Source organism: Hylobates moloch, unplaced genomic scaffold (assembly GCF_009828535.3).
Source record: "Hylobates moloch isolate HMO894 unplaced genomic scaffold, HMol_V3 SCAFFOLD_13, whole genome shotgun sequence".
Lineage (NCBI taxonomy): Eukaryota > Metazoa > Chordata > Mammalia > Primates > Hylobatidae > Hylobates > Hylobates moloch.
Genome location: NW_026652288.1, coordinates 27946272 through 27967523, shown reverse-complemented (window position 1 = coordinate 27967523; position 21252 = coordinate 27946272). Strand labels below are relative to the sequence as shown.

General features: G+C 41.1%; 1 protein-coding gene across 10 annotated transcripts in view; it reads right to left on the bottom strand.

Moving 5' to 3' along the window:
- Positions 1–21252, bottom strand: part of BABAM2 (BRISC and BRCA1 A complex member 2) — a 576872-nt gene that overhangs the window by 84792 nt on the left and 470828 nt on the right. For 9 of the 10 annotated variants that reach the window (XM_032172579.2, XM_032172582.2, XM_032172577.2 and 6 more), the window contains 3 exons: positions 21047–21146; positions 16681–16751; positions 13036–13118 (listed from right to left, as the gene is read on the bottom strand). In XM_032172579.2, coding sequence (XP_032028470.1) covers positions 13036–13118; positions 16681–16751; positions 21047–21146 — 254 coding nt within the window. The remainder of the gene's footprint in view (positions 1–13035; positions 13119–16680; positions 16752–21046; positions 21147–21252) is intronic. The other variant, XM_058426957.1, reaches the window with a different exon arrangement.

Sequence of the window (21252 nt, the reverse complement as noted above, 5' to 3'; positions counted from 1 at the left end):
TTTTACTCTGTAACCCAGGCTGGAGTGCAGAGGTATGAACATGGCTTACTGCAGCCCTGACCTCCTGGGCTCAACCAATCCTCCCACCTCAGCCTTCTGAGTAGCTGAGACTACAGGTGCATGTCACCACACTGGGCTAATTTTTAAATTTTTTTGTAGAGAAAGGGTCTTGCAATGTTGCTCAGGCTGGTCTTGAACTTCTGGCCTCAAGTAATCCTCCCACCTCAGCTTCCCAAAGCACTGGGATTACAGGCCTGAGCCACCGAGTCTGGCCTAGCATTATTCTTAATAACTAAAACTTGGAAACAAATAAAATGTTCAGCACCTGGTAAATGCATAAACAATGGAATGAAAAAATGAAATACTACTCAGCAATAAATAAGAACAAAACATTGATACACACAACACCATGGATGGATCTCAAAAATGTTATGAAGAAATAAAAGAAGTAAAAGAAATCCAATACAAACAGAATCAACTAGAGAAACAGAAAGTGGTCAGTGGCTACCTGGGGCTGGAAGTCAGGGGAGGAGACAAACTGCAAAGGCTTACAAGGACACTTTTTAATGTAATAGAAAATGTTATTTATCTTGATTGTGGGGCTAGATCTATGCCTGTATGTGGTTGCCAAAATTAAATGTTCACTTAAAATGGTGAATTTTACAATATGTAAATTATATCTCAAAAAAGATGGGAAAATGTACTCTATGAACTCATGAAAGTTGAATCTGTGCAGTTGGTGAGTATACAATATGCAAACGGAAAAGTCATTAAACCTCAAATCAGGGCATTATTTTCTGTTATTTTCCTTATGCTAAACATTAGTCAGTACTTCAGGCCAGTACTGAGATGGCAACAGTATGATACTGGACATGTATTGCTGTAAAGTACTTAGCTGTCCAGGCCGGGCATGGTGTCTCATGCCTGTAAACCCTGCACTTTCGGAGGCCAAGGTGGGTGGATCACCTGAGGTCAGGATTTCAAGACCAGCCTGACCAACATGGTGAAACCCTGTCCCTACTAAAAATACAAAAATTAGCCAGGTGTATTGGTGCGCACCTGTAATCCCAGCTATTTGGGAGGCTGACGCAGGAGAATCACTTGAGCCCAGGAGACGGAGGCTGCAGTGAGCCGAGATCGTGCCATTGCACTCCAGCTGGGGCGACAGAGCGAGACTCTATGTCAAAAAAAAAAAACAAAAAAAAAAACAAAAAAAACAAAAAAAACAGAAGTGAGCCATCCAAATATATGAAAAATACTTAAGTGAATTTTAAGAAACATCATTTCTAGTCCTATTCTTCCACTAATATCATGCATGACCTTGGGCCAGGTACTCAGCCAATACCTCAGTAAGTGATAAGAGTTTTCAGAGATTCTCAATCTGAGGTCCATGCATCTCTCCTCATTGCCCCTGAAAGCGTCCTTGGATTCAGGGCATCTGGGAATTTGGATGGGAAAATGTGTATCTTTACGTATTTTCTTTACATAAATGTGTATCTTTGTTTTTACAACCTTTAACTGAAATTTAAAATTTCCTTCAATTATGAATATAGGCAACAATCTGCAGTGGCTTTAGCAGTAATAACTTTGGTACTAATAGAAATCACAGGTATTTTTATATCAAATTGTAAGTGTTGCCCATATCTCAAAATATTATTTACATTTATCACTATTTCAAAATTATGGTGGTTATTAGATGTGCTACTGGATATTATTATTTAATATGTTAACAAAGAAGCCAGGTATCTGCTAAAGAAATGATATATCTGATTATAGATACATCTCTATATCATAACTTTCTAAAGATTTGATAATAGGTTCCACATAATCAGTTTCCTTTTTAGCACAGTATATTTTATTTTACGCAAAATACACTGTTCTACAGAACGGATCCATGGAATTCACCAAAGGAATCTTTGGCACACACACACACAAAAAAACTGTTAAAAACTTCTGAGCTAGGCCAGGCGTGGTGGCACACACCTGTAATCTCAGCACCTTGGGAGGCTGAGGTGGGCGGATCACTTCAGCTCAGAAATTTAAGATCAGCCTGGGGAACATGGTGAAACTCTGTCTCTACAAAAAATACAAAACTTAGCTGAGTGTGGTGGTGTACACCTGCAATCCCAGCTACTCTGGAGGCTGAGGTGGGAGGATTACTTGGGCCTGGGAGGCTGAGGCTGCAGTGAGCCAAGATCACGCCACTACACTCCAGCCTAGGTGAGCAAGTGAGACCATGTCTCAAAAATATAAAAACAAACAAACAAACAAACAAACAAACAAAATCTTCTAAGTTAGATGGCCTCTAACCGTTCATTCTAGTGCTAAGAATTCTATTAAAAACTGGCATAAAGACTGGATGGCAGCTGGGTGCCGTGGCTTATGCCTGTAATCCCCAGCACTTTGGGAGGCCAAGGTGGGCAGATCACTTGAGGTCAGGAGTTCAAGACCAGCTTGGCCAACACGGTGAAACCCCATCTCTGCTAAAAATACAAAAATTAGCCAGGCATGACGGTGCATGTCTGTAATCCCAGCTACTTGAGAGGCTGAGTCAAGAGAATCACTTGAACCCGGAAGGCGGAAGTTGCAGTGAGCCGAGATTGCACCACTGCACTCCAGCCTGGGCAACAAAGCGAGACTCCATCTAAAAAAAAAAGATGGAATGGCTCAGATTCTAAATGAAATAACTAAAAACACTTTTTCTCTTATTTTCTAAAGTAAGCATTTCAAGATTCACGGATTCTTACTTGTTTGGATCCTGATTTGAACAAAGCAAGTGCTAAAAAAAACCCACGTTTGAGACAAACGGGGAAATCTGAACACAAACTGGGTATTAGGTGATATTAATTAATTAGATGTCATAATCTTATCGTCAATATATCTTTTTAAAAAAATCCTTGTCTGGGCTGGGAGCAGTGGCTCATGCCTGTAATCCCAGGACTTTGGGAGGCTGAGGTGGGAGGTTCACTACAGGCCAGAAGTTTGAGACCAGCCTGGGCAACATAGTGAGACTGTGTCTCCATGGAAAAATTTTTTAAAAATTAGCTGGCATGGTGGTGTGTGTCTATAGTCCCAGCTACTCTGGAGGCTGAGGTGGGAGGGTCCCTTGAGTCCAGGAGTTTGAGGCTGCAATGAGCTAGATGATCATTCTGCTGCACATTGGCCTGGTCTACAGAGCAAGACCCTGTCTCAAAAAAAAAAAAAAAAAAAATTGAAAAGAAATCCTTATCTGTTAGAGATACATAGTGAGGTATTTATAGGTAAAACGACATTTCCTTTGCATCAAAATATTCAGGAAATTAAAAAGGAGGCAGGATAGAAGAAACAAGGTATTCAAACTGTGATATGGGTGATAGCAGTTCACTATATTTTTCTTTCCACTTTCAAATTTGTTTGAAATTTCTACAATAAAATTTTTTTTTTTTAATTAATAGGTTCTCAGGACAGATCCAACCCACAGAAATGTCTGGATTTATTCAGTTAAAAAAAACAACAATGGGCTGGGCATGGGCGTGGTGGCTCATGCCTGTAATCCCGGCACTTTGGGAGACCGAGGTGGGAGGATCGCCTGAGATCAGGAGTTTGAGACCAGCCTGGCCAACATGGTGAAACACCGTACCTACTAAAAATACAAAAATTATTTGGTGGCACATGTCTGTAGTCCCAGCTACTTGGGAGGCTGAGGCAGGAGAATTGCTTGAACCTGGGAGGCAGGGCTGGAGTGAGCCGAGATCAACAATGAAGAGGATAGAAAGGAGTGTGCAGTTTGCCACAGCTCCTACTCCTCCAACAGTCTTAGAACCTGGGCTACTCCCACATCTAAATCACCTCTTCCTCAGGAGCCATTTGACCTTGTAGGTTAACATGAACTTTGTATGACAAACCATTATAACTGACCATATTCACTGTGTCTAAACAGGTTAAATCAAGTTTTCGGTAATCAGTAGCTCTTTCATTCCTTAATAAGCTGCTTAGTTTTGTTCTTTCAATGGCCAAAAGTGAATCCCTGCCTTGAGCCAGTAGTTTGTGCCACAGGACAGGGGATTATAAGTGAACAACCTGTCACCTCCACTGAGGAACAACTCCAGCTTCATGCCCCGTTGCCTTCAGAACAGTAATGTCTTTGCTGAGATATCCACTCCGTTCCTGAGAGATGAGATAGTCTCCACATCTCTCCAACCTGTGCATGGCTGCAGACACTAAACCTCTGCTTCTGTTCTTGGGGTTTACAGGGTCTCTGTGAAGCTCTAAAGGCTTCTGAAACTTATCACACATACCTGGGGATACTGTTAAACAATTATCTGAAACAGTATAGTAATGTAGTTTAGCACATGGGATCTAGAGTCTGTTCCTGGATTTAAACACTAGCTCTGTCATTTAATCTTGCTGTGCCAGTTTTGTTATTTGTAAAATGGGTTATTCTGGTAATTAACCTCAGAAAGATGTTCTGCAGATTAAATAACACAACATATGCAAAGTACTGAGAACAGTGTCTAGAGCATGGTATACACTCCATACTTTTTTTTTTTTTTTTGGAGACAAAGTCTTGCTCTGTTGCCCAGGCCTGAGTGCAGTGGTGCCATCTTTGCTCACTGCAACCTCCACTTCCTGGGTTCAAACGATTCTCATGCCTTAACCTCCGGTGTAGCTGGGATTACAGGCGCACGCCACCACACCTGGCTAATTTTTTTTTTTTTTTTCAGTAGAGGCAGGGTTTCACCATGTTGGCCAAGTCTTGAACACCCGACCTCAGGTGATCCATCCGCCTTGGCCACCCAAAGTGCTAGGATTACGGGCATGAGCCACCACACTCGGCCTTCACTCCATACCTATGAACTGTTATTACTATTATTTTCAACAACAGCAGGAGCTCTGCACCAAAATACAATAATGCCCATGCTTCACCAATGTCAATAGTACTTTAATATTAATTCTAAGAAAAGGTTATACTGAACTAGATCAATAACATAAGAGTTACTCTGTAAACAGCTTCCTTTCTTTCACTGGGTAAGATGACTTCTTGAGTTATAGTTGTTAATTTGATAGCATGTCAAAAATCACCGAGAAGTCAAAATTGCTAATTTTTCAAGACCTTTCTTTGATCAGAAACACTTGCTTTAGCAATTACTTAATCCAATAATTACAACTGAAAAGATTCATACAACGTATATAAGAGGGTACAGGGGAAAAATTCATTGCACGATTGTGCAAGTGATTTATAACCTTCTTCCTTAAAAGAAATCCTTTAAGGTCACTAAAAAGGGGTCATGTAATTCTAAGGTATTACAATGAAGACAATACTCCCAGTGAAGATTAATCCAGTAAGTTCTCAAACTAGTGTCAGAAATTACAAAACAGGCTTTCTGGAAGTAAACTCTAAAGATGAAACAGAAGTTTCAATTTGAGTCAAAATAGTGACAGTAGTTGCTGAAGGACTGGAGCTCTCTGAACTGTAAACTGGGCGAAGGGTGTGCTTGTGTGTATCATCAAAAGACGAAAACCACTTTGCCTAGTAGAGCTAACCACTTTCAAGGAAGTCTCAGTATAAAAATTAACCAAAATGTAAAAGTATCTAAAGGACTCAATAGTTCTCATAATTAAAGCAAAAAGGCATTTAGTAAATTTTCTTTTATCTTTTTCCATATTCTTTTATCATTCAGAACAATATTAGAGAACTGAGTGGTTTGATATTTTGTTGATAATTAATTTTCATTCCTGTTGCTTTGATAGTTTTTTTGCTTTTTTTTTTTTGAGATGGAGTTTCACTCCTCTCGCCCAGGGTGGAGTGCAATGGCATGTTCTCGGCTCACTGCAACCACTACCTCCCAAGTTCAAGCGATTCTTCTATTTCAGCCTCTCCCAAGAAGCTGAGATTACAGGTGCCACCATGCTTGGCTAATTTTTGTATTTTTAGTAAAGACAGGGTTTCACCATGTTTCGGCTGATCTCGAACTCCTGACCTCAGGTGATCTACTCACCTTGGCCTCCCCAAGTGCTGGGATTACAGGAGTGAGCCACTGCACCTGGCCTGATAGTTATTAATACTAGAAATGATAAAATTAAACTAAGAATCTTTATGTCTGATATGAGGTAAACATGGTAATTCTAAAATAATATTACACTTTCTATAGATTTGGCTTGAAACAAATTCTAACACATAGCATTGTGGTTCGTAATTTTAATTATTTTACTGATTCTGATTTGCTCTTCAAATACATTCCTTTACATAAAGATGTGATCTGTATCCAAAAAAGTAAGCAAGTTTTGAGCAACATCACAGTTTTGGTTTTACCGATTTATGTAGTAGCCATCTTGTTTGTTGAGTGCTAAATATTCTACAACAAAACACTGTTTCTATAGCGGGGAGATGAAAGTCTACCTCGCTTAGCTCAGGAACTGAGTGGCTGCTACTACGACAGCTTTGTGTTTTAGTGGTGAGGTGACAGTGCGACATCAATGCAAATAATTTCCTTGGTTATACTAGGAATTGGAGAGCCTGACAAAATCAGAGCTTGGCAGAAGCATTTGTAGCAATAAACAGAAGCTTCTGATTTTTACTTAAAATTTCAAAAGCTGTCCTGATTTCTAATTTATTGGCCTTGATTACAGGCCTATAAGGAAAGAATTATTTAAATGACTACCAGAATTAGTCTGAAGTTGTTGATTTCCTCTGGCTTTAAAAAAAAAAAAAGTCTTACCAGAAACTGTGTTCTCTGAAAAACAAAATAACTGCTTTCCTTTTACTTCATGTCAACTTAAAACCAATGAATGAACAAATAGATAGTTAAAGACAAATACAGAAAGAATAATACTAAGACATCTGTGTGAACATTAGTCATTTAAAATAAAGAAAAAAATCAGAGTAAGAACCTTATCATTCATTAGACTGAATAAACACTGCCACCCCGGCCCCAATCCTACAGCTCTGAAATGGAGGAACATAGCAATCAAAGTCTTGCAAAGATACACTGGAAATAACGCGCAGGGCAAAATCCAAAGGTAACTTTTTTTCTCTTTCAAAAACGTAAGACTGTGGCTGGGTGTGGTGGCTCACGCCTGTAATCCTAGCACTTTGGGAGGCCACGGCGGGTAGATCACGAGGTCAGGAGATCGAGACCATCCTGGCTAACATGGCAAAACCCTGTCTCTACTAAAAACACAAAAAATTAGCCGGGAGTGGTGGCACATGCCTGTAATCCTAGCTACCAGGGAGGCTGAGGCAGGAGAATCGCTTGAACCCAGGAGGCGGAGGTTGCCGTGAGCTGAGATCGCGCCACTGCACTCCAGCCTGGGCGACAGAGCGAGACCCCGTCTCAAAAAAAAAAAAAAAAAAAAAAAATATATATATATATATATATATATGATTGTTTATAGTTATGACAGAAAAAGCTACATTGTTGTGTTTATATTATAACATATATAGATGTAATATATATGACAATTAATAGAACAAATAAGCAGAGGACAAGGAGCAATGTTGTTATATTTTACCAGAATGAAGGCATTATTAATCTTAAGGCAATTATGTTAAAGATGCATATTGTAATCTCTAGAATAAACCACAAAGAAAGTAACTCAACATTAGATAGCTAAAAAAAAAAAAAAATAGTTCAACAAATGCCCTTCCCCTTCCTCACTGTGCTCCAGCCACGCCTGCTTCAGCAGAGCTCTTTGCTGCCTCAGGGCTCAGGGCTCAGGGCTTTTGCACAGGGATTCCTGTCCCGGAATTGCCTTCCTTGGCTGTCTGAATCACTGCTAAGGTCTCAGCTGAAATGTCACCTCTATAGGAGGTCTTCCCTACCACCCTCACAGCATTTCCTTCTTATTCTCCATTCATAGCCTTTTACTTTGTTCCATCACGCTACTTGTCACCTTTTGAATTTATATATTTGTTAAGTTTATGTCTTTATTGTCTGTTTTTCTCATTAGACTTCATTAAGAAAGAAAAGAAGCTGGGTGTGGTGGCTCTTGCCTGTAATCCTAACACTTTGGGAGGCTGAGGCAGGTGGATCCCTTGAGCCCGAGGTGTTTTGAGACCAGCCTGGGAAACAGCAAAACCTCGTCCCTACATAAAATTAGTTGGGCGTGGTGGCGCGTATGTATAGTTCCAGCTACTTGGGAGGCTAAGGTGGGAGGATCACCTGAGCCCAGGAAGTTGAAGCTATAGTAAGCCATGATTGCACCACTGCACTCCAGTCTGGAGAGAGAGAAAGAAGACCTCCCTCAGACCAAGACATATAACATATGAGGCTCTCTCATATAACTGTGTCTTGCATAAAGTAGACAAGTCATAAAATATTTGTTTTAAAAATGCATACCATTGTACTTCACCTTGACCTAATCTTTTTTCTCATCAACTAGACAAGAAGTTGGCAAACTTCTGTGAAGGGTCAAATATTTTAGGCCTTGCAAACCATATACTGTCTCTGCTGCATATTCTTCTGCTTCTTTGTGTTTTCTAACAATCCTTTTAAAATATAAAAGCTACCCTTAGGGCAGGGCGTGGTGGCTCACGCCTATAATCCCAGCACTTTGGGAGGCCTAGGCGGGTGGATTGCTTGAGGCCAGGAGTTCAAGATCAGCCTGGGTAACGTGGTGAAATCCGGTCTCTACTAAAAATACAAAAATTAGCTGGGCGTGGTGGCACATGCCTGTAGTCCCATCTACTCGGGAGGCTGAGGCAGAAGAATCGCTTGAACTCAGGTGGCGGAGGCTGCAGTGAGCCAAGATCACACTACTGCACTCCAGCCTGGGCGACAGAGTGAGAAACTGTTTCAAAAAAAAAAAAAAAAAAAACAAGCAAGCAAACAAACAAAAATCTATACTTAGCTCAAGGTATACTTAGCTCAAGGTTCCTCTAAAAACAGGCTGACACGGGATTTGGCCCACAGGCTGTAGTTTTCCAATTTCTGTGCTATGTTACTGTAAGTATCTTAAGGTCAACTCTGAGTTATATACTTACATCCCCTAATACATCGCATAGTACTGAGCGTGCAGTAGGTTCTTAGTAAACTCAGAATTCAGTTAAGTTGGAGGTAGAGGAAAACAAGAGAAAAAAGTGGTCAGATTTGGTCTAACAGGAATTTTACCAGGGAGACAAGGCCTACAGTCCAGGCTGAATGACTCAAAGGGTCATTTACCAAAGATTTATAGGTAATGGAAAAAGACAGCTTGTCATACAGTCACAAATCTCAATACTCAATTGTCTCCCCTTCCAAGCAGCAACTCTGCTCCTGTAGACAGCTGCCTCCTTGTATGTCTACTTACAGTGCAGTTGATTGGGACCCATGAAAAAAGCACGTAGCTTTTCCCCAGAGGATGTTTTTTGTTGTTACTTCGCCTTGCTATCTGGTTCTCTTGCCACGCTGCATTCTGAAAAGCTACTAGTGGACCAGGCACAGTGGCTCACGCCTGTAATCCCAGCACTTTGGGAAGCCAAGGCAGGTGAATCACCTGAGGTCGGGAGTTTGAGACCAGCCTGACCAACATGCGGAAACCCCGTTTCTACTATAATTACAAAATTAGCCAGGCATGGTGGTGCATGGCTGTAATCCCAGCTACTCGAGAGGCTGAGGCAGGAGAATTGCTTGAACCTGGGAGGTACAAGTTGCAGTCAGCCAAGATCCTGCCATTCCACTCCAACCTGGGCAACAAGAGCAAAACTCTGTCTCAAAAAAAAAAAAAAAAAGAAAAGAAAATAAAGAAAAGCTACTAGCTTAAAGGTAACATCTACCTCCAGAGGTAAGCATAATTTGGCAAATATGGAATTGCCTATACAACTGCTATGAATAATTCTTAGATGATGGCCAGGAAAGTTTCCTAAAAATAGTTTCTGGATGGGAGCAAGTTTCTGATCCTGCTGCAGTTCCAAGATTTGAGACATGCTGAAAATGAATGATGCAAGGAAGGAATAAGTGGATGGAAATGCTCCATGGCCACAATCATGGCCACAGTCCCCACTCCTGGAACTGCCAGAATGCGAGGATGTTGCAGTACCTCCTGAGAGATCCCAGAATCTGTGCGATGCTTTTCCTTAAGGCAATCTGCTTTTTCAAACTCTGGCAAAGTCTGAGGTCAGAGCTATCTGTCTCAAGAAGAGTGCCTCTTTCCTCTAGCCTCCAAAATGCACATAATTATTGCCAGGAGCTGTCCTATCAGTAGCAATCATTCTGGGCCCGGGGAGAATAGGGAGGAAGGGGAGAACAGAGATGCTATTTCATGTCCTACTAGGTCTTCAACCTCCATGAAGTAGTAGAGGCAGCCACAGGGGAATGGCTTTATTTCCAGGCACTTTCTTCCTCCTCTTCACCTCTTGAGATCTCAGAATAATTCACTGCAATGTTCTTTGTTAAGTCTCTGCCACCTCATATTCCCCTCCCCATCTTCGTGGAAGGGAGAAAAAGGAACAAGTGGTCCCTTGGGCATTGTAACCAAGCCAGCAGATGCTTCTAAAGGAAGGTAAGTGTCAGATGCTTAACTGCATGACTAAGTAAAACACATTATCTAACCAAGCTTCACTCTGAGGTAGCAAGTCCTATATTTTAGATAAGAAAAAAGGAAATGGGTGAAAATAATTTATTTAAAGACAGGCTGTGAGTTAGTGATGGAGCAGGAAACAGCATCAAAGTCCTTTGATTCACAGGCAGGGTCTTATCTGCCAGAAGAGCCAAGAGTGTGGCAGTGATGCTAAGAGACAGGGACCAAACAGCTGGGGGAGTACAGGAATAAGAGCTCCAGGAAACACGGGAAAAAGTCAATTAAACAATTCCCAAGGTCCCAGGTAGCTGTTCTAATGAGTGCCTGGGGGTTTTATGTTTCTGAAGAAGGTAATTCAAAATGAAATGAAAAGATGACTTTGGGACTCAATTCTGCATGTCTGATTTGGAAAAGCTAAGATAGAAAGGCGGAGAAGGAGCTGTAAGAAATACTGAACACATGGTACCAAGGAGAAAATATTCTGTGGGGAATAAACCTTCAACAGCAACAGCAATAGCTACATTACTGAATGTACTGACAAAAGAGTTGGCAGGAGCTGAGAGGTGAATGTTCTTTTATCCCTGACCATCATTGCAAGTGACAATGTCTTCTTGCTAGCAACCACCAGAATAGTCATCTTTGAGTTACATGTGGAAAACATAGGTTATAATTGAGCAATGCCATGAAATATATTTTTCACCTTATTCTGATACGATCTGACATCAACAGAAAGTAGAACCACGGCTAGGAGACTAAAGATTCAGGAAAAACATGGGCTATTATGCCACTTTGAGATGAAGGAACTGGTTGAAGCATTCATCTTAGTGTTTGCAATTGTCCTGCTGTGATGGAGTTGTCCACAGCCACTCAGGAGGCATGAGACTGTCACCACCATCATTTGAGGTAAGGCCCAGCTCCCTCTTGAGCTGGGTTAGGGCAATCACACCAGACAACTTTCCCAAGTCACAAGAGATATTAATAAATTAAGGAAGCAATCAAGATCTGCCGTTGGGTCATCAGGTTAGAGAAAGAATCACTGGGACCAAGGTCGTTAAGGTAAAGTGAATACAGCAAACAGGAAGTGAGATTTCACAAAGGAATTAAGCCTCAGAATGCCAAACCAAAGCAAGCATATATAAGGTCAGGATCAAAAGTGGTGGCTGCAGTACCAGTGTTAGGCTCAGATTAGTAGGGCCATCGAAGACCGTGAGCAAAGAGGAGATTGCCAGGAGGCCTTGATTGTGGGGCTTCCTCCTTACCTGGTTCCACACTGTAGGTTATGGTGGTGACAAGGTGCCTGACACTTTGAAAAGTGGTGATTGTTGGGCAACACCTCAAGGCAGAGAGGCCCATCTCCTTAAAACTGTGGCCTGTGCTCAATCATCTCTATATGAATTTTACCGTGATAAGGTTTTACTTAGACGTTTTCTTCTTTCTGCCACTATGGATGTTTTTTTGGTTTCTTCCCTTATTATCTATTGGTGTGTAATCACATAGAAAAATGAACTTAAGAACTATTTTAATCAAAGCAAATCATAACAAAGAAGGTAAATCTGCTGCAGAAGAAAAATCCCTTAAAGTCAGTATCTTTATACTGTCTAATGCCTTGGCTAAATACAGCCAAAGTTATTCCTCCTGCAGTAGTTTATTAAGGCATAGGGTAAGTTCTAAAAGCCATGGGTTTGAGTGAAGTCAGTTCAAACCCACTGCTTTTCTCTAACTCAAGCTGGGAAAGTTGGCTCCTTTGCCTTGGCCTGAAGACTGAACATTGTATGTACCAAATTACTACAGAATGAAGGTCTCAGTTGACTTGCAACTTGAACCTGACTCCATGGGTCACTGGTTCTTACATAATTAGGAAATCAAAAGACTCTAAGTTATCTATCAAGAGAAAGCTGGGTCAATGTTTATGGACTGACGGATTAATATGTGACAACCACCATTAAGTATGCCTACTACACAGAAGAACATGAAGAAATGATGTTGGGGATACATTAAAATATTGCCCCATCTTTAAGTTATGTATTACATTTTATCAAAGTTGTAGACTTTTCATTGAATAAGGATGATAACCAAATGATCACAGCAGGTATGTTTCCAATAATCCCAAAAGTCTTGAGGCCTGATACTGAAAAGATAATTTGAAACAGAAATCTGTTTAGGGTAAGGTTTCTCCAGCTTGGCAATACTGACATTTTGCGTTCAATAATTTTCTTTTTTTTTTTTTTGTGAGGGGCTGTCCTGTGCATTGTAGGATGTTTAGCTGCATCACTGACCTCTACCCATTAGATGCCAGTAGCAAATCCCCTTCCCTCAGTCATAACAATCAAAAATGTCTCCAGGCATTGCCAAACATCCCCTGAGGTGCAAAATTGCTCCAGTCGTTGAGAACCACTGGCCTAGAGATATTTTCTCTTTAATATCCCACAATAAATCTATATATACGCTACAGTAAAAGGAACCGAGACAGGACAGAAAAGGTTCTAGTACTGATTATTACATGTGGTTTAGGACATTTAAAAATGTATGCTGACATGCTGACAGCAAAAGTATACTCACTGTGTACAAGAAAACAAAAATCTTTCCACATCAGCAGCAGAGTGAGTTTTGTAAAGCCTTCTGCATCATACTCCACGACACCTCTAAGTAATAAAAACATACACACACAAACAAAAAAAAACCCTCATAAAAATAAGGTATAAAAACAATAAAACCAAGTAAAGAATATATTCGTGAAGTCAGGGTTATTGACTCTGAGACGGGTTTAAGGCAAGTGAGGATTAATGCAGGAAGGGCCTAGGGTTTGGAATGACAGTATCTAGGTTTAAGTCACAGCTTTGCCATGGACTATCTACTATGACCTCAGGCAAACCACTTAACCTTTGCAGCCTCAGTTTCCTTACCTGCAAAACAAGTATAAAAATATTTGCAAAATTCATTACAGGGTTGTAAAAAACAAATAAGATAAATCATAAAATACCATACAAATGTGAGTTATTATATTAATTATGAGTAGAAGGACATACTAAGAAATCAAGTCAGCAATGACACCGTAATGCCAAATGTCAGCATACTACCTGTACAGTGATTGTTAAGTCTGACTTTCACTGGGCATTACATAGTAATATGCAATGACAGTATTACTAAATTTAGTGTTATATATTACTTTTCTTCTTGAGCTGGGTTAGGGTAATCACACCAGACAACTGTGTCCCCTTTCACTGTGTCCCCCTGTCCTTCCCACTGGGCTTAAGGCAAAGTAGCAACATTAGATGGGTGGATGCTGGGTTCAGGAAGGGAGATGCATATTTCATGTGTCAAAAGAGAACATCCCCTGACCTCTGAAGGGGCCAGGTGCAATTCTGTAGGCTCACCTCATCAATTTCCCTCAAGAGCTGAGCACCTGGAGGATGTCACCATAATGTGACAATACTAACCACGCTAAGGACAGATATAATTTTCTTTCTCATCCATACAAGGAGGACTCTGATGTCATTAGAGATGCCTTATCCCTGACCAAACCAGGCCAATCGGACCGTTGATATTGATGCCCGCCCAGTTTAAGTTGGAAGGAACAGTTATACCCCTTGTAAAGGCAAAAGAACTAAGATACTGAAGGGTAAGTGATCTGCTAAAAAATGGTTGGTATATCATTCAGATCTTAAGTCGACAATTCTTTAGTTTATATTTCTATGAATTTATTTATTTATTTTTTGAGACGGAGTCCCACCCTATTGCCCAGGCTGGAGTGCAGTGGTGCGATCTTGGCTCACTGCAACCTCTGCCTCCTAGGTTCAGGCAATTCTCCTGCCTCAGCCTCCCGAATAGCTGGGATTACAGGCACTTGCCACTATGCCCAGCTAATTTTTTTTTTAATTTTTTAATTTTTTTGAGATGGAGTCTAGCTCTGTCACCCAGGCTAGAGTATAGTGGCATGATCTCGGCTCACTGCAACCTCCGCCTCCAAGGTTCAAGGGATTCTCCTGCCTCAGCCTCCCAAGTAGCTGGGATTACAGGCACCCGCTACCACGCCCAGCTAATTTTTGTATTTTCAGTAGAGACGGGGTTTCACTGTGTTGGCCAGGCTGGTCTCGAACTCTTGACCTCATGATCTGCCCGCCTCGGCCTCCCAAAGTGCTGGGATTACAAGTGTGAGCCACCGCACCCGGCCTAATTTTTGTATTTTTAATAGAGACAGGGTTTTGCCATGTTGGCCAGGCTAGTCTCGAACTCCTGAGCTCAGGTGATCGCCCACCTTGGCCTCCCAAAGTGCTGGGATTACAGGCGTGAGCCACTGTGCCTGGCCTCTCTATGAATTTATAATTAGCCCAATAATGTTATAGTGCTGATATCAATACTTTTCAGATCCTGCATCCCATAGGCAAAGACAAGTATGTAATCCTTTTTAGTATACTACTGTACTACATGCATAATAAAACATACGCAAAAAAGTACATTAAAAAGTGAGATTTGAAAGCAAATGTAAATGTAATTTTCATATATTTCTTGTACTTCAATAGAGTGAGCTGTGTAACTTCTGGGGTGTGTGTACTACATTTTGGAGGCCACTGTGCTAGCTTCTTCATGTTTAATTATATATACTAAAGATAATCATACCTAAAAATAAGAAGATCAATGGTATTATTTATTAACCACTATTTGTATCAAAAGTATTTTCTCAAAATGTTCACAAACAAAGCTGAAAAAAATCTTAAGTATTAAAGACTCATGTGAGAGGCATGTGAGAGCATACTGTTTGGTTATTGACACTTCTATTTTGGAGAAATGAAAAATTCCATTATGAGAATGAGAAAAATGTCTTAAAATTGGTTTGAGGAGTCAGAAATTTTCTTATAATTGTGCTATGGTTTGAAAATTATATCCCAGAGAGTGACAAATCATTTTCTTGGTTTCATCTTCTCTCCCTATTCCTAATTTCCTTTTTTCCTAATTTCCTTATTTAAAATTTTAATTTTGTATTACTAGATATATTTATAAGCCTTCTGTGGAATAAGGTGGGCTATCATCAGACCTCTAAAACCTTAGTGCCTGGTTACCCACAATGGGTAGAATGTTCCACCTGCTAAAGACTGTGAGGAAAACGCATTCCCTGTCTCACTGAGCAAAGACTGAGGAGAAGCTTGATCAGGCCTCTGATTTACTTAAGGAAACAGGGCTGCAGGGCAGCACAGCCACAGGCAGCCAGAAGGAAAGGGCAAAGGCACAGGGATGGAGCAGCCAGAGGTGCCCATGGTGTCACAGGCTTCCCTCTCCCCTATCGGTGCTTGCTTTCAACTCCTAACCTCAAGTGCAAGCCACCGCTTTTGCAACGAATGCTGGATTTCCTCCCCAGATCTGTGTGGCACTGTTGGCAGTGGAGTCCTAGCAGGAGACCTGAGTCCTGGGGAAATGGGGTTCCTGCCCTGGCTCCACTTCTTCTAGGGGCGTGACTTCCATTGGGTTACTGAACTTACCGCAATTTCAGAGCTTCTTCAACAAAATGTGTCAGTGATGCTTGCCTGGTTCACCCCATGGCTACTGTCAGGGCATGGAAGTGAAAAGTGCTATGCAAATTGTAGAGAGTTCTACAACAAGTGACCGTTACCACCATTACTACTATTGAGTTCAGGGCTGTCCAGGCTGCTGCTCTATGGAAGATATTTGATTCTACCATTTGCCAAAGAATACAGAAAAAAAAAAAAAGGGGGGGGGGGGGGGGATCCTGGGAGCTTTGGTATAAACAGCATACCAAAAAGGATCAAAGTGGCATTAAAAAGGTATCATGTGAGGCCGGGTGTGGTGGCTCACGCCTGTAATCCCAGCACTTTGGGAGGCCAAGGTGGGTGGATCACGAGGTCAGGAGTTTGAGACCAGCCTGGGCAACACGGCGAAACCCCGTCTCTACTAAAACTACAAAAATTTGCTGGGTGTGGTGGCCCATGCCTATAATCCCAGCTACTCAGGAGACTGAGGCAGGAGAATCACTTGAACTCGGGAAGTGGAGGTTGCAGTGAGCCAAGATCATGTCATTACACTCCAGCCTGGGTGACAGAGCGAGACTCTGTCGCAAAAAAAAAAAAAAAAAAAAAAAAAAAGGTATCATGTGTAAGAACTAAGTGCTATTTTCTTAATCAAGCCCCCATGTTGAGGTCATCAGCAAGTGAGGGCATCACTGGTATATTGTTCAAACAGGGCAGAACTTACGTGCCAAAGTGACTGAGAAAAGCAGCAATATACTCTCTTCTTTTGTGATACCCTTGAATCACGTACTGCACCTGGAATAGAAACCCAAAGCTGAGAAGTAGAGTGGGAAGCTTTTAAATGCTTTATTATAAGAAATTTCAAAGATTCAGAGAAGCAGAAAGAATAGTAAAGTGAACACCGGTATTCCCACTACCTACATTCAACAACTATGACTATTGTGCCTACTTGCTTCCTCCAGCCATCCATCTATCTATCAACCTATCAATCAACACTTCAAAGGAAATGAGAGACATCATGACAGTTCACTCCTAAATATTTCAGTATGCATCTCTAAACAATAAAACTTTCTTCTACATAACCACAATACCATTATTGTACCCAACAAATTTAGCAATTGGTCTCTGAATTCTTCTAGTACCCTGTCCATTTTCAAAATTTCCTAATTGTCCCCAAAATGTTTATTTCTATGTTTTAATTCAAAAGAATTAAAATAATTTTTTTTTTGAGACAGAGTCTCGCTCTTGTTGCCCAGGCTGGAGTGCAATGGCGCGATTTTAGCTCACTGCAACCTCCACATCCTGGGTTCAAGTGATTCTCCTCCCTCAGCCTCCCAAGTAGCTGGGATTATAGGAGTCCGCCACTATGCTCTGCTAATTTTTGTATTTTTAGTAGAGACGAGGTTTCCCCATGTTGTGCAGGCTAGTCTCGAATTCCTGACTTTAGGTGATCAGCCTGCCTCAGCCTCCCAAAGTGCTAGGATTACAGGTGTGAGCCACTAAGCCTGGCCCAAAATGTTTTTTAAAAAGCAATGTATGATTAAGGATCAGCCATTTGTTTTTAATGCCTTTTAAGTTTCTAAATCTATAATAAATAGTACCTCCTTGAGTGTGTGTATGTGTGTGTGCCTGCATGCACACATATGACACTGATTTTTCAAATAAATTGGGCTATGTCCAGATGTGGAATCTCACTCATGTAATCCCAGTATTTTGGGAGTCTGAGGCAGGAGGATTACTTCAGGCCAGGAATTCAACACCAGCCTCAGCAACACAGCCAGACCTCATCTCTACAAAAAATAAAAGAAATTAGCTGGGTATGGTCATATGCACCTATAGCCCTAGCTACTCAGGAGGCTGAGGCAGGAGGAATGCTTGAGCCCAGGAGTTCAAGGCTGCATTGAGCTTAGATGGCATCACTGCACCCCAGCCTGGGCGACCTCATCTCTTTAAAAGAGCAAGATCTTGGCTGGGCGTGGTGGCTCACGCTTGTAATCCCAGCACTTTGGGAGGCCGAGGCGGGCGGATCATGAGGTCAGGAGATCGAGACCACGGTGAAACCCCGTCTCTACCAAAAATACAAAAAAATTAGCCGGGTGTGGTGGCGGGCACCTGTAGTCCCAGCTACTCGGAGAGGCTGAGGCAGGAGAATGGCCTGAACCCAGGAGGCTGAGCTTGCAGTGAGCCGAGATTGTGCCACTGCACTCCAGCCTGGGCGACAGAGCTAGACTCCGTCTCAAAAAAAAAAAAAAAAGCAAGATCTTATCTCTTAAAAAAAAAAAAAAGAAAAAAGAAAAGAAATTGGGCTAGTAGTCTTATAGAACGTCTCAATTCTGTTTTCTTCCTTTTTCCTTTACTCTCTGTATTTCCAATAAATTAGAAATTAGAGCTAAAGGGTGATTAGGTCCAGGTTGCACATTTTTGGCAAGAAAACTTCCTAGATGATACCAGGCCTGATCACTTGGCTAAGGTGACGACAGACAGACCCCTCCATTGGAAGGGAATGCTCCCTCTGCCACAGTGAATAGTCTATGGACATACCCTCTGAAGCATGGGAAGACCTAGTTTCCCATCAACCTTTCACCTAATGGTTTTAGTATTTATTGGAGATCCTTGTCTGAATCAATTATTTCATTAGGGACTGCAAAATGATGATTTTTGAATCCCATCATTCCTTTTGCATACATCAGCTGACATCTCTGTAAAAAACTTTCTCTCATCAAATGGGGTTATCTGGTTATCCTGAGTTCCTATTTAAAAAGGCAGAATAATGCTTCTCTCATTTTAAAATTCTGATATTCAGAATAAGGAGCATTACAATAGGAGATTTTATTTTGCTTTGTCTTTTTATATTTCCTCATTATCACCCAATGACAGTTTCTATAAAAAAATTACGAACTCATTAAGCTAGGCATCTGAAAGTTAGTCATTTACCCACCAGCTTCTAACACGAAAACACATTCCTTATAATGTTCTCATGATGGCTGGAAGAAACAGTGGGAAGGAGAGACCCCCAAAATTGTTTATATTGGCTATAACCACACTGAGTTTCCATGGCTAACAAAAGCTCAAGATAAAGTGCTTGAAATAACATTGACACAATTGGTACTGATAGCCATGTTGAACCCTTTAAATGTAAAACAATTCTATTTATATAATAGGGGTTTATGTCAATTTATAAAAACAGCGCTTACTTTGCAGGCTTAATGCGGGATCAGAAATGTTATTTTGAGAAAAGAAAAACAGATGATAAGTTTGCTTAAGTGGCTTTGTTTAAAAAGGGGATGAAAACAGTTCTGTATACTGATTTTAAAAACAGAAAACCATTTTAACAGAAACTCACAACAAAACTGGCTATAAAGATAGATTCCAATATAATTATGGAAATTCATTTGAAGAGATTGTTTCTAAAAGCAGCCCATACTGTCCTCATTTGTAGCAAATAGAAGAACACCAATTTCAAAAGACAAGTAAAATTAATGAAAGAAAACCAGATAAGAAAAATTGACTGATTCTTATATTTCTGGGAAAACGGTGTTATAACTTTTTTTGAGGAAAATGTATGACTAGAAATTAATCTCAATTGGAGAGCTTTAAAAAGGCTTTTCTTCTCCATTCTAGAAGATCAAATTTGCATGTTTCTCTATAATTCTGGGACACAGATTTGAAGGCAGTGCAAAGCCCCAGAATGTAAATAAGAATTCTGTCCTCCGATCAGTTTTGCAGGAGGGCAGAGGCTGGGGAAATTTGGTCTGATGAGAAGCAACCCCTGCATGAGGGTTAAAGCCTGGAATCTGTGCCAGGCCCACAGACGGCGGAGTTGCTAGATTTTAGTTTCTCTGACATTTGAAAAATAATACTGAAGCCCTTGAAATATTATTGTACTTTTAAACTATTTTCTATATAGAAGTGAGCTATCTTTTGAGTGAAAGAGACAAACAAAAGATCTATTTTTCCAAGCCAATGTGAACAAGTCAACAGGAGCAAAGAAAATTGCACTCTGGCAACTAAACAAACTGAGTCACAGCCCATGTGGGAGAAGAAAGAGAGTCAGCATTGTTTGTGCATCAGTATCACTAGTTTTCAGCTAAATGTACTAGATGGACATTAACAAGTATATTTTTACACTTTTTGGAAATATCTAACAATAATCGTTAGACTCAGCTACTTGCTAATGAAATGGCTCATTAATGTAGCTAAGAGAAGCTTTAGGTCATCTGACTGAGTATAAGACCAGCTGACTGGCTTGGCATGGTGGCTCACGCCTGTAATCCCAGCAATTTGGGAGGCTGAGGTAGGCAGATCACCTGAAGTCAGGAGTTTGAGACCAGCCTGGCCAATATGGTGAACCCCCATCTCTACTAAAAATATAAAAATTAGCCAGGCGTGGTGGTGGGTGCCTGTAATCCCAGCTACTCAGGAGGCTGAGGCAGGAGAATCGCTTGAACCCGGGAGGAGGTTGCGGTCAGCCGAGATCGCGCCACTACATTCCAGCCCAGGCGACAGAGTGAGACTCCGTCTCAAAAAATAAAAAATAAAAAGACCAGCTGACTTGGGAATCTTACCCCTAGGCACAGGACTCTAGTGAACTGCTCCCAGATATGGTGGGAAGAATCAAAGGCTGACTATTAAAAAGTAAGGTACAGAAATGCAGAGAGGGATGAAGGTAGTTTTAAACAATTACTCTGATATCAACTACCGCCAAACACATGCACACACGCGTGCATGCACTGGATAATTGGGAAGCAATGGGGTTCCAAAGTTTTAAAGTTTAAGAAGGTGCAAGATCTGGCAAAAACTGGGTAAAGGAAATTCAAGAAAGACGTGATTTAAATCCCAGACATAAAGTTAAGAGATGAAGATAAGACTGGAACAGGAGGTCAGAATCCTTACAAAAGGAAGAAAGAGAGCAAAGAAATAGGGAGAGAGACAGATTAACTGTAATTCACAGTAGGAAGGGCAGGTGTCAGATGGAGGCTGAAACTGAGCAGACAGTCCGAGAAGGATGGAGCATGCATGATGATTTTGGGTACGTGGTGGACTGGAGGAAGAAATCTCACAAGAGGGATGAGTTGGGGACTTGCTTTTACCTTGTTGGTGAGCAGGTGGCATACTTGAGGAACGTAATCAATGAGACATCCTCCTCCTGGAAAAGCTGGGATATGAAGAGCTGAGGAGCCTCCAAGTGCACTGAAAGGACAAGAGTACAATGGACACCTCTCTTAGGGCTCAAGCAACTTAAGAAGTGACACCCCCAAGCAGACTTGGCTTCTCTTATCAAAGTCTGGTCACCAGC